At 50.7% G+C, this 13,318-nt stretch overlaps 1 protein-coding gene across 2 annotated transcripts in view; it reads right to left on the bottom strand.

The window, feature by feature from the left end:
- MXD4 (MAX dimerization protein 4) overlaps positions 1-4,929 on the bottom strand; it is a 35,498-nt gene extending 30,569 nt beyond the window's left edge. Inside the window, exons 1-2 of one of the 2 annotated variants that reach the window (XM_032186642.1) lie at positions 4,818-4,929; positions 4,387-4,486 (exon numbers count right to left, since the gene is read on the bottom strand). In XM_032186642.1, the coding sequence (XP_032042533.1) occupies positions 4,387-4,486; positions 4,818-4,881 (164 nt within the window). In that variant the 5' untranslated portion in view covers positions 4,882-4,929. The remainder of the gene's footprint in view (positions 1-4,386; positions 4,487-4,817) is intronic. The other variant, XM_032186643.1, reaches the window with a different exon arrangement.
- Positions 4,930-13,318: the final 8,389 nt, after the last annotated feature.

Genomic DNA, 13,318 nt, shown 5'->3' with positions numbered 1-13,318 from the left:
TCCGCAAGCTGCTCCCGGGGTGTTTTTCCATTCGGTTTCATCCGGGTGCACCGCTCACCGCTACGGGATTAATCCACCAGAAATGGCTCCTGCATTCTCCTCACAGCACACGCGGCACGCTCCTCGTGCACGGCTCTGGCTCCCGATGCAAGCTGGCGCTGCCACATGCCCGCAGCAGTGAGCTCGGAGGCACTTCCCAAACATCAATGATTTTTTTTTCCTCCCCTCGGTTACTTGAAGGCTGCGAGTCCTCGGCGGTGACAGAGCAGTTGGTGAGATTTCACGTATCAGGACTAAAATGCAGCAGTTTTAAAAACAAACTCGGTGGTGCAGGTTGCTGCCCCTCTGCCGAGGGTTTCAGGGAAGCAGACCCAGGGGGACCCGTCCCATTCAGAAAGCCAGGCAAAGAAAAAAAAAAAAAAAAGCAGAGAAGTCATCTCCACAGCCTGGCTCACGGTGTTTTATTCTCAGCCTTCCACAAAATAATAATAAAAAAGGAAGATCAGGCTCTGGTCCCTCAGCTGCTTTGCGTGGGCATGGAACAACATCTGCAGGGAGCAGGGGGCTTGCTCTGCGGGGCACGGGCTGCCTCTCGCTGCGAGCCAACACTAGAGGAATTCGGACACGAAGCTCTGTTTTCGTTTGAAAAACCAAACGCAGCTTTCATCCTCTTCTGCCCATAACCCTTCACCAGAGCACGGCACCGAGTACGGGTCTATTTATGTAACACTCCAACGAAAACACCGATTTTGATAGATCCGGGAGATATATTTATAAACGGGCGCTTATTTTGCTTTCCTTCCCTACAGCAGCTCCTCAATTAACACGCCGAGCGCCGCTGACGTCCAATTCCTTTCTCTGCAAGTCAATTTACCCGTGACCTCAGTAGACTGGCATCTAACGCCACAATTTCGCTTTTCGTTTTACCTTCTTTCTGACCCTTTCACGGCAGGGACGCTCGGGGGCTGGCGCCCAGCCTGTAGGGGTTTGGTGGTGGAAATCCTCCCGGCCCAGGGCTGCAAAGGGTCCAAGCAGCAAGCACCGAGCCCTCCGGATCCTCCATGTGCTCTGGCACGGCCACGAAGGGTGCTGCCCACAGGGAGATCACTTCAAATCCTCTCTTCTTCCCTCTATCTCTTCTTTTCTATCAGCACTCAAACATTTGGGCTTGCTAAATCCTAACACCGTTTCCACGGCACAACCCCGCGAAACCCAGCTGTTTGTTTTATGCCTTTTCTTTAATTCCAGCCAGACGTTAACAAGAGTTATTAGACTGCATTGCACTGCTTTAGGAGCTCCAGCTCCTGCTCCGCGAAGAGGAGACATTTATTACCCTGCGGTCAAGTGCATGATAAGTATTTGTGTAACAAGATGTGACCTAGGTTTACCTTTCCTCCCCAAAAACATCAATTACAGGCTTCTGCTTTTCTCAAATCTCCTGTCCTCCTTGCAAAACAAGCAGGCAGTTTCATTCGCCAGAGGATTTTGGTCAAAGCTACTGGAGGAGAACAAGGCTGAATCTCAGCAGAGGACACCGTAAAACAACAAACTGGAGAGAGAAAACAAAGCAGCTTGGCTTGTGTGACATGGGAAAGGGCACGTTGTAGGAAAGCCGGTGAGAAGAAAACACAAAATCAAGTAATTTAACGTAGAAGTGAAAAAAGATGGCTAAATATGATGCCTGAGAGCCACTAGTCATGCTGGGAACGCTCTGCTTAGCAATAAACACTTCCAAATTTGATCTGAAGCTATCAGTGGGCAAAGCAAAGCTGTCAAATTCCTGTAATGGACAGAAGGCTTACAGGTTTGGGTTGATTAAATGCAGTTATGCTGCTGTTTTTCCCCACCGTGACCCCAAACCTGCCAAACCTCCTCATTTGATCGCAATCGAGGGGCTGCCCCCCTCCATCCGATGCTTTTCCCTCCTTCCCTTCTCCCATTTTGCAGGCATGAGGAGGAAGATGCTTTTCACGCCTTAACAGACACACACATACGTATGCTTAGCTCACGAGGCACGAAAAACATGCCTTTTAAATATATATCTTGTATACACAGCCTGATCAGGTGATGTAAGCGCGGGGAGCCGAGGATGCTGCAAGCAGCAGGATGGAAAAGCCGATGACGAAAACAACAACAAAACCCCTGCAGGTCTGAAACGCGCAGCTCCCTGCTCCGCTCCTTCCCCTCCAACCTGAAGCACAGACCTTGGTGTAAGAAAAAGAAGAACGCAGGAACTAGGCATGAGCTCCAGACACGCAGGCACAACATGGACAAACACTTCGCATCACCTACGGCCACTCCTCATCCTCTGAACTTCAGCCACTCGTCTGCCTCTGCTAATCTCTGAGTTGCTCAGAGATAAGCAAACTGCATTACCAAAAATCCAGGCTCTAGCCCAAAGCTCAGACCCCACAGCTCCAAATAACAACAATGAGCAGCGATGCTGGTGCACGTCATGCGTTTTAGGCTGGATGTTCACACGTAAGGGTAATTTTTCCCCCCTCAAATTTAAGCTCGAAGGCACAGCTGCGGTCGCTAGAAGCGGGTGCAGCACCGGGAGGCACAATGCAGAGGTGCCCACACAGCTCAGCCCCTGAAGGAGCAGGATGCTGCATTAAAGCACTGCAGCTCCGCTCCACGAGGAGCCTCAGCCCGTCCCAGAGCACAAACAAGTCGCTGCTGATCGCTGCAGCCAGAAGAACTGAAAGTGCAAGTAAAGGCGTGCGCTGCATGCCGCTGGATGGCATTTCTGAAGGTTACCGCTGCTGCACGGCGAGGGACGGAGCAAAGTCTGAGCAGGTAAATGCAAACCTCTAGTCAGGAAACAAATGCAGGATGCAAACTGCAAGCAGGCACGCATGTCTCCTTCGATAATGCCAGCAAACCTGCAAGCGGCAACCTTTTAATTCTGCTGTATTTGATAGATTACAAATCCTCTCCTAAAAACTCCTGAAAGCAGCTTACAGTTCAGACAAATAACTAGTTTGCAGTGGGTGACAAGTGACCAAAGAAAGGAAATGATGGAATAATAGCTCTGTAAGTCACACAGATTTCCTGAATACCAGAGACAGAAATCTGCAACTGTGAGCTCTTCTAAAGGCAGCAAGCATCCCTCGTGACAAAACAATTACAAATCTTCAGGGGCTGTGTCTCAGGGCAGTCCTGCTTCCTTTCTAAAAACACTTTCTTTTCAAAATGAACTGACGACTTCTCCATACCCCAAAATGAGACAGAGAATTTGACTAGAGCCCCAACCTGTCAGACTGCAGCAATGCAAACCCCAGAAGCGTTCGCCTGGCTTGCAGCAGGGGAACAATTCGCTTCCCCTGTGGCCACAGCAAGACAGTGCTCAGCCACAGCAGGCAGAGCAGAACCTCACGGGCTTGCGGCTTTGTCACGGAGGGAGCCCCTCAGCTTTTGATTTCAGTTTGTCTCTGGCACCCCACGACCCTTCGGGGCCCTGTGGGATCCCCAATGGGGGAATGAGAGCGGCGGCCAGTTTGGAAAACAAGTCACGTGCAAGCCGAGTTCATTTTAGGCTATCCTAGAGGAGCCACCGTCTGCCGTGCCGTGGGGCCACGCAGGCCAAGCCGGGCACTGCCTTGAGACCAAGGCAGCCCTGGAAGAGCGAAGCAGAGCAGGCAGAGCACAGGGCTGGAGGAGTTCCCAGGCGGGGGCCGGCGCTGTCCCTGTAAGACAGCCTCCTGCACGTACACAGCCACTGCCGGAGCAGCAAACAAAGCTGCAGAGCCTGCGCACAGCAGCCCTCCGCTAATGCCATCGCAGCACAGGTAGTGGCTGCGGGGAGGAAAACAACGGGCAAGAGAAAAAAAAATGATGATAATAAATCGTGGGATAAGCATGATAAACCACCGCCAGGTCGTGCAGCTCGATGGCGGGGCACGGGGCTGGCTGGGTGGGCTGGGAGAGCTGCAGGAGCCCCGGAGGGGTCAAGTTCACGCCAACACCTCCTGCCCTGGCACCTGGAGGAGAAGCCAGGAGGAGAAATCGCAGCACAGCGTTGGGTTTGGGGCTCCGACACCCCAACGGGGGCCACATGTGGGGACAGCGGGCAGGGTGGCGGGGCAAGGCTTGGGAAATAAACATCTTGGGGGGGCGTCAGGGATGGCAAAAAGGGGGTGTCAGGAAGGGGAGCCAGGCAGGGAGAGGCCTGGATGGCAGCGCTGAGGGCGGCGGGAGAAGCCGGCGGCGGCGGCAGCGCGGCCAGGAGCGGGTGTACGCGTGGCAGTGTTTATACGGCCCATCAAAACACAGCCAAGCCCAGGCAGGGGAAAAACATGGCGACGGCCGGGACAGGGGGAGCAGGGCCAGGCCGGGGGGCTCGGCACGCAGCTGGGGCAGGGCTGTGGGGTGGCCGGGCCTTACCTGCTGCTGGGGGCTCGCCGCGCCAGGGGGGCCGCCCGGGGCTTCTTGCGGGAGAAGTCGCTGGCGAAGGGCAGCACGGAGGCATAGCCGTGCTCTGCTTCTGGGGACAAAGTCAGCGTTAGCAGCCTATATATGCATTTTCCTCCACACGTTTTATTTTTTTTAATCAAAACATTAAAAATAATGATTTTTTTTTTTATTTTTTTTTTGTTTGGGTGTTATTCTAGCCAAGAAGCGAGGAAAAAAGATAATAATAAAAGGCACCGAGGTGAAAAAAAAAAAAACCAAAAAAAAACACAAAGCGAGTGCCTAAAGAAGGAGGATTTCCCTCATAAAAATAAAAATAAAGCCGGGCGGAGCACGCAATTAAAGGGGAGTAGGGGGGGGAGGCTGAAAGCTGCGCTGCGATCGCTTCCCAGCGCCCCCCGTACCTCGGTCCCTCCGCTCCAGGTACTCGGCCGCCTCCAGGAGAATGAGCAGCGAGTTCAGCTCCATGGCTGGGTGCGCGCAGCCCCCCTCAGAGCCCCCTCAGCGCCCCTCAGAGCCGAGCCCCTCACGGCCGCCACCGCCCCCCCCCCCCGCCCGCTCCGCGCCGAGCCCCACACGCGGGGACTCCCCGGTTATAAGCGCACCCGCGCAACCTACATTTGACACACGGCTGACGGGCAGCCCCCTCCGCCAATCCCCGCGCCCGCTGCCGGCCAGGGGCGGGACCTGCCCCCTCCGCCGGGCCAATCGGGAGGCAGGGCTGGCCGCCGCGCCCCGCCCCTCCCCGCCCTTTTCCTCTGGCTGGGGCAGGGAATGTTGACAGATCGCCGCGCGCGCCGCGATTGGCTGGCGGCTATGGTAACAATTTAGAAGCCGAAGCTTAGCAACAGCACGTGGTGGCCCGGCCCCCGCGCTCGCTGATTGGCCCGCTCCCTGCATGTTAATGAGACGCCCGGCGCCGATTGGTGCGCCGGGCGGCATGCAAATGAGGGAGGGTGAGGGGACCAATGGGGCGTGGCGCGCGGCGGGGGAGGGGGCGGGGCGTTGCTGTGAGGAAGAGGCAAGGCAGGGAGGGGGCGGGGCCGGCGGCGGCCGCCCCTCACGCGGGGACGGCACCGCCTGACGGGGGAAAACAAGCGGGCGGGAGGAGCGGGGAATAAAGTGGGATAAAACGAAATAAAACCAAACAAAACGAAATAAACCGAAGTAACGTGAAATAAAATGAAGTAAAATTAAATAAAATGACATAAAATGAGGTGAAATGAGGTGAATTTAAATAAAATGAGGTGAAATTGAGCGGAAAAGCTGCTGCTGACGGGAGCCGCCGCCATGGCCGCCTCGTGCCCGGCCGCCCCCCGAGGGAGGGCCGGGGGTGCGGGACGATGGCTCCCCGGAGGGCGGAAGGGGCCGGGCCGCCGCCGCCGCTCCCCGCCCAGCCCCGCTGAGGAGCCGCCAGGCCCGCCCCGGAGCCGCGCTGCGGCTGCGCGGGGCCGTGTGGTGCTGGGGAGTGTCGTGGGGGGGAGGCACAGAATCGGTGATTTTGGGAAAAAATGTCGAAATCGGCTGTTCCAACCGTCCCTAGCACCGGTGTCACCACCGAATCGTGTCCCCAAGCACTGCTCCAAGTTTGCCTTGAATACCCCCACGGACGGGGACTCCGCCACCTCCCTGGGCAGCTCGTCCCAATGCCTGGCTGCTCTGAGGAGAAATTTCTCCAAATTTGCCACCTAATTCTGTCTGATGTTCCAGACGGACCGGGTATAACACCGAATGATGTCGGTGTATAAGCAGAATTAAGGAAAAGCCTCAGAGCGGAGAGTATGGAAATAAACGGAATGACAAAGGTGGCACAAATCGGACAGCAGAGATCTGTGCAAAAACAAAAGTGCCCGGCACGTATATCCGTGACCCCTTAGGGCACGCAGGCAAGAGGAAAACAGCAGCACTGCAAAAACATGCAGAGTTAAAAGAATTACTAAAACAGTACACAATAGAAAACCTAACCTGCAGAAAAAGAAAAAGAAAAAAAAAAAAAAAAAAACGAAAAGCTCCCAGAAATGCAGTCAGAATTCCTGCCAGCTTTCCAGCCCCTGCCATGCCAGCACGTTGAGCTGCCTTTTGTCATCCGCGAACACAGAAGCCACCGACCAGAACAGTCTGACAGTCTGGCCCCTCGCGTGGGCTGTGCTGGGCAGGAAGGAGCTCGGCACCTTTCCTGTGCGCAGCATCCCTCCGCGCTGTTCGCTTGGCAGCCTTATCTCTGAGAGCTGCCGCACAGTTGTTGCCCGAAAATGTTTGCCTTTCATGCGAGCAAGTTTTAAAATAGATAAATTCGAAGCCGTTCCAGGCCCAATGTGCTGGAAGGCTGCCATGGGTCCTCCTGCCGAAGAGCACTGAGGCACACCAGTGGCCCTGTGGGTTTTAACTGAGCAGTCTGAATGGGAGCTGCTCAGCTGATTGCAGGGATGCAGAATTTTTTCCTCTGTTTTATTCCTTGGCAAAAGACATCAATTTGTCCAGCTACAGTTTCCTTTTAAGAGGAGACTAGTGACTCGGACTTAAAATAAGGATTATGCTTTACCTTTTATTTTTTTTCCTAGTCTGTATCTTTATGCCTCAGATATGCAAACCTAAGTAGCTGGTAAATGTTGCTGATCGCATTTTACTGCCATTTGGTCCAGGCCTCCTGGATGAGATGAAACACGAGGCTGTAAGGAAAGCAGCACTGTGGTGTAATTTAAAAGAATTTTACACCTGCTTGGAAAAAACGTGACTCCATGAATTACACAACAAAAGAGAATTTGGTGTATAGATTGCAGCAGTAAATAAATAAATAAATAAATAAAAATTGCTCCAAGATTTTCTGCTTGCTGCCTGAACCATTGAAATTGTGCTGCATGTCGATGAGACATTAAGGTCTTCACTGCACCCATCAAAATTTATGGTAGCTTTGCTGTTGACTCATCTGGAAGTCGATTTAGAAGCAATTTCACGTTGTTTTCTGCTGTGAAGTAACATGAAAACGTATATGTACAGGTCTGTGTTGTCCACGCATGAAAGAAAGTTCCCTTTGCCTGACCACCTGCATAGGGCATGCAGTAAAGACAATGCAAAGGTACACAGATATCCTCTCTCTGCTCGCTGCAGCTGCTGGGACACGTTCCCCTGCCTCCCTAAGGGTCAGAAACCCAGCACATCCAACCTCTCCTGGGATGAAAACCATCAGACTCAATAGAATTGCACTTTCTGTTTTTAAATGTGAAGTATTCAGTTTTGAAAACAGTTGTTTTAAGGTGATCCAGCACAATTTGATGTGTTCATTTTCCAGGTCCCTTCCCTGCACTGATGGAGCGCTTTGGGAAGAAAGGGGTCACCAAAGCCAGATGGACGATGTGCACAAGCTTGTGTCATGCAATGCTAAGGGCTGCAAAATAGGTTCCAGCCAGTCACGAAAATAGCAGATTCTTGTTTGTGGTGTCTCTCAGCCTGAGTTACAAACTACTCGAACAGTGAGGGTGTGTGTAACCACACACAGACAGGCACAGGCACACACACAGCTCCTGCAGATGAAACCCAGAGCAAATCCATGTGCACTTAGGTAAGACAGTGCATGGGTTGGTTCATACCAAACAAATGCTGTACGGTACACACAGACTGTACAAGTGCACGCTTCTACCTGTAGCTGCATTAAAGGAGCTGTCAGTACAGCATCCAACTGTGTTAGAGAACATAAAGCAAGTGTACCCAGATTATTTCCTAGAGTTCAACTGAGCTCCGAAGCCACCATTCAAACTTCTAAAACACGTGGAGTGAATCCATTTGGGTCTTTTTTTATTTGTGCCCATGAACCCTACAGAGGACTACAGGGGACTACAGGACTGGCTTCAGTGAGGTCAGCATAGAGGCACAAGTGTAAGGTGGATATGAAAGATCAGCTGAATTCCTTTAAGAACCAAAGTACAAGCTCTAAAATATACATAAGCTTTTGCAGATTTGCATCTCTAAATAGCTTTTTTTTTTTTTTTTTTTTTTTTTTTTTTTTTTTTTTTTTCTTCTCTCCCATTTCTACAAGCACGCAGCAGGAGCAGCTGAGTGCTAAAGTAACAGCTGGGCTGCAGTGATAAAGGGTAGCTGTCACTTCATGGTGAAGTTCTAAAAACTTCATATTTAGAAACAGAAGGGAGAGCCATCAGTAGCCACGCCCCACAACCTGCACTGTTTGTGGTCTGTGCACAGCCTGCACTTCGTGATTGGAGTGAGAGTATTTACATTTCTTTTCCAAAATCCATCGGTTGCCCTGTGGTGCGACATGACACGCGAGCAGAGCTCTGGAGCTGAGAATCCATACTTTGAGAAAATTCCTTCGATCACCGCTCACCGTGTACTCCCTCAAAGAAATAATTTGTCCTTGCATTCTTTCCAGGTTTGGCTCACTGCAGCTACTGCATATTTCGTTCTTTCATCTTTTTCAGTTCCCTACTGTACCTGATCCCAACCAGCAGGTAGTGATTGCAGCCTCTTGGCCCTGCCTGTCCTCTGGGCTGCTGCTGGTGCATGCGCGGCATTAGTCACAGGCTTTATTTATGTGTGGTTTGCTTTCAGTTCAGAGGGTTGGTGTTTTTGTTTTTGTTTTAAAGCTCAGAGTGTCTGAAGATGGACTGATGTGAATCGGAGAGCTGCTGTCAGAGCCTCAAACTGAGGTTATGTGACATGATGGTAAGTGGGATACTGGGGGTGATGAGTTTCTGGCCTGCGATATCCCTCAAACTGCACCCAGGCACGGGCTTGGAGAGAACCTGGTCCAAGGACAAGGGGCAGCAAGGATAACGTGGGGCCCTGTGGACCTGGCTCGCCCCCAGGTATTCAGGCAGGTGGGCTCTGTACGTGATGCCCACCAGCCCAGCCTCCTGCCTGCTGCTCTTCAGTTGCCTCCTGCACTGTTTGAGGCACTGGCTTTGCAGAAGTGGTTCCACGTCTCACGTCTCTGTTTGGGATTTAGCTGGGGTTGATGGAGTGCTATGGAGCAGACGTGCCTGAAAGTCAAATCTGAAGAAAAAAAAGCAGTAATTTGGACTGAATGCCGGTCCCTTTTAACATTCATTCCTTGTCAATTGCAGCATTATGAAAGACAACATTTGTGTCTTGGCATCCTTGGGAGTTTGGCTGAAGGAACCTTGAGTGCTCCCTCCTCAAGCAGCGAGCTGCTTGGAGAGGCGAGACGCACGGTACCCTGCCTGCAGCCCCCGGGGCCACTTCTGTGACGAGGCATGAAATTATTCCTAACTGATTGAAGCGAGGCATCGACTGAAAAGCTTGAGAGGCACTGATTTACGCCATCACATCAACTCTCTTTTACCTGAGCCGTGCCTGATAATTTGGGATAGCATCTTCCTAAAAAAATCTTCCCTGATGCTGCCACTCTCAAAGCATTTTATGAAAGGCAGCGGTGTCACTTCTTTCATTTTAAAAGACAAAAGAGAAACGGAGACATAGGCAAACCAACTCTGTCACTGAGCCAGGGGAGGAGCTGGGGGTAGGACTGGGTATCCCAGTTCCTAGTATAGCATGTTGGGCTCCAAAAAAAAGATTTATTATGTGATTTTGAATCCCAGACGTGTCCTGGCTGAGGAGAAGGAGGCAACTGCAGGCTTTGTAAATAAAATCAGTTAGTGGTAATGCAGCCTCAATGGCATCTGTCCTGTGAGCATAAAAACCCAACATTTTCTTACCTAAGGTACATGCTTCCTGGGATCTGTGGAGTGGATCACGTCTTCTGAATTTCCAGGAAGAATCTCTAACAAATCTGTATCACTGTTCGGTCTGAAAGATGGAAGAATGAGCTCATTTGTCCTGTGGAGCCCGACAGAGCTGTTAGCTGCCATTAGTTTCTAAAACATCTATTACAAGTGGGGAACCAAGAGAGGAAAAGATGGAAAGCTAGATTGAAAAATTTGAGCATGGAAACCTCTTACCTGGATGCCTGGGCATCCAAGATCAACCACGTCATAAGCTGGGGAAATCAGATTTTCAAATGGAAAGGAAATTAAACGGAAAGGAATTAAATGGAAAGGAAATTAAATGGAAAGGAAATGTGCATACATATATGGGAGAACAGCCTTTTGCTCATCGAAGGACAGATACCTGTAACATGTTTACAGGCCTGCAGTAAGTATGCAATCAAATTGTTAAGTTGTATTCCCAGCAGGGAAAAAATAACACCTAAAGCAGGTGAAGGAAATCTAGAATCGACTGCAGGATTCTGCCCCTTACTGCTGTTAGCCACGAGAGGATCCAGGTGAGCCTGGAAGAGCATAGGTATACCCTGTACGGTTGTCCAGTGACAAAGTTGTGTGTTTCTGCAGCATGTCCAGCACTTCAGGCTGCTTAGTCAAGCTTTGCCAGTTCAGGCCCTTAATAGAGATTGGTAATTAGGTAAGTAAAATGCTGTCCAGCTGAATAAGAGGGGAATCACCATCGATCCCAAACTGCTAGTACAGTTGGGCCAGTATTACCGCCGTAGAGATAAGCGAGCTAGTGCATCAATACGTGTGTTCAAGATCAAAACAGCCCAGGTGGTAAATAACCTGGACAACTGCCTGCAGCACCTAAAATTAGCAGCATAAAAACTTGGCAGGTGAACAGTCAGCAGATGCTGTCTTATCTCTCTATTTACTTTGGAAGTTTGAGCCTGACCCAAAACATGTTGAAATCAATTTGTATCCTCTCCTCTGTTTCGATGGGCTGTGCACCAGGCTCTAATCCGTTGTGGGCCTAATTAAATGATTTTCTTCATTGGAAGCTAATTACCCCTATGGAGGAATGAAACTGAATGCGAAATGAGCACTCTATAGGAACTGTGTCTGTAATGTATGGTTTAGAATAAAAAATTACAGGCTGGATTTTGCACTGTCTTATGTAGCCTCTTAGTCCACATCAAGCATGTACAATTTCCACTCTCTCATTGGGATAAGTATGGAAACTGAGTGAAGAGTCAGATAAAATGACTATAACAAGCTCCCCTTCTCACGACAAAAAAAAAGCTAATGCAAGCAGGAAATCATCAGCTTTCAGCATCCGAGAGAGGAGGAAGCTCTGCACAGAGATTGCAGCAAGGTCGGGTCCCAGCAAAGCGCTGGGACCGTGGGGCAGCGAGGCACTGGGCTGGTCACCCGGGGAGCCTTTGGGATCTCCAGCACGCGAGGGAATTTTGGCAGTGTTTGCTGGGACGGGCACCCTTGCTGCAGCCCTGGGCATGAGATGGAGCTCCCGGTCTCCAGAGACCTCCTGGACCACTCTTGCCTGTGGCAGGATGGAGTTTTGCACCCATCCGGGGTGAAAATGCAAAAGATAGGACAAGGGAAAATTCAGTCCCGTCACCTTGTGTTGACAGAGAGTTTGTTCTTCTCCAGAAAATGGCAAAACAGGTAACGTGGACATGGGAAATCTGCAGCAATTAATTAGATAGTGGGAAATCAATCGTGCTAATGGGCTTGTAAGTGTTTGTAAGACCTTTGCTCCACAGCCTCAAAACACTTCCACGACAGGGGTGGAGGGGAGAAGGCATGGCCTCTGAAAGACACAAACTTGCTGAAAGCAACGTTGCATGCAAAAAAAATAAAAATAAGAATTTCTTCAGGTGCTGTATCTGCTTGGAGACCAGAATGCAACACACTGCAGGCCAGAGTGGTTAGGACCCAGCCATATGGTACCCACACAGCATTGCATTTGCTAAAAGTGATGTCTGCAAAATGCAAAAAAATACAAAGAGAAATCATCATCCCACCATGGAGGACTTAGCTGACCTGATTTGTTTTCCTTCCAGCTTTCTGCAGGTCTGTTTCCTTGCCCGTGTTTGGCTCTGTGTCTCCGATCCCGTCTGTCCTGGTTTTGTTCTCCTTCCCCTGCTGCCGGTGGCTTCCCGCTGCTCCCATCCCTCTCTCCTCGCATGGCACAGATCCTCTGCCTCCGCCAGGTCCAAGGTGTCGGGCTCAGGGCTGAGGACGCAGCCTCCTGCTTCGCCGGCAGTGCCAGCATTGTGTGAGTGAGCGCACCTTTTACATGCAGACAGTTCCAGGGCATTGCTTCATGGCTTCTTTTTCTGACTGGTCAGGACACCAGCAGCTCTTCACCCCTTCTTCTTTGTTGTTGGTGTCTTGGTATCTACAGGTCCCTAAGGAGACCTAGGCAGGTCATCTATTCTATGTACACATAGTGAGAGAGCTTTTTTTTTGGTCTGAAGGCTGTACACTCTCAGAAAGCAGAAAAAGGTATGAGAAAAATCTTATAATTCAACCTCCCCTGTGCAGAGGGAAGTAGAAACAGAGAAATCCCCAGGTCTGCAGCTGAACTTGGGTACTTCAAGTCTAGTTCAAGTCTTTAGCTGCAAAATTCCCTTCTTTTCTTCACTGGGCCGCTGTGATGTGGGATGGATTTTCACCTTTGCCTCCTGTTTGGATGTGGAAACGGGGTCTGTATGTGTGACTGCCACTACAGCACCAGCACAGGTCATTTCATCACCCGCTCCCTTACCTGGGGAAGTTCAAGTCATGCCAAGTAACTCCGTCACCTCCCTAGTTTTGAATGAAACGATGAGGATCTCTTTAAAATGTTCTGTGTGTTGGCAGTTATCCCCGAGGGTGTGGAAATTAGTGGAAATATATACCGGGATGTAAAAAGATAGCTGCAAGAGGTGCACTGATGAGACTGAAAGCTTTAACTCACCATGAACATTTATCTGGCATCTGAAGGCACCCCTGATCTGCAGCTAGGAGGGATTGTAATTAAACTCCTAGCTCCTGTGAGCTCAGAAAGTCCCTGAAGGCAGTTACACTCTGATGGCTGAGCAACAGCACTGCTCACTTCTAAAACAGCCTCATAGACTGAGGATGAATGAACGAAGGCTCGTGAGAGCCCTACAAAAGGCAGCTTTAGTCAAGACCGAGGA

This window comes from Aythya fuligula, chromosome 4 (genome assembly GCF_009819795.1).
Source record: "Aythya fuligula isolate bAytFul2 chromosome 4, bAytFul2.pri, whole genome shotgun sequence".
NCBI classification, from domain to species: domain Eukaryota; kingdom Metazoa; phylum Chordata; class Aves; order Anseriformes; family Anatidae; genus Aythya; species Aythya fuligula.
Note: the sequence above shows the minus strand (reverse complement) of the source record. Positions and strands in the feature narration are given on the sequence as shown.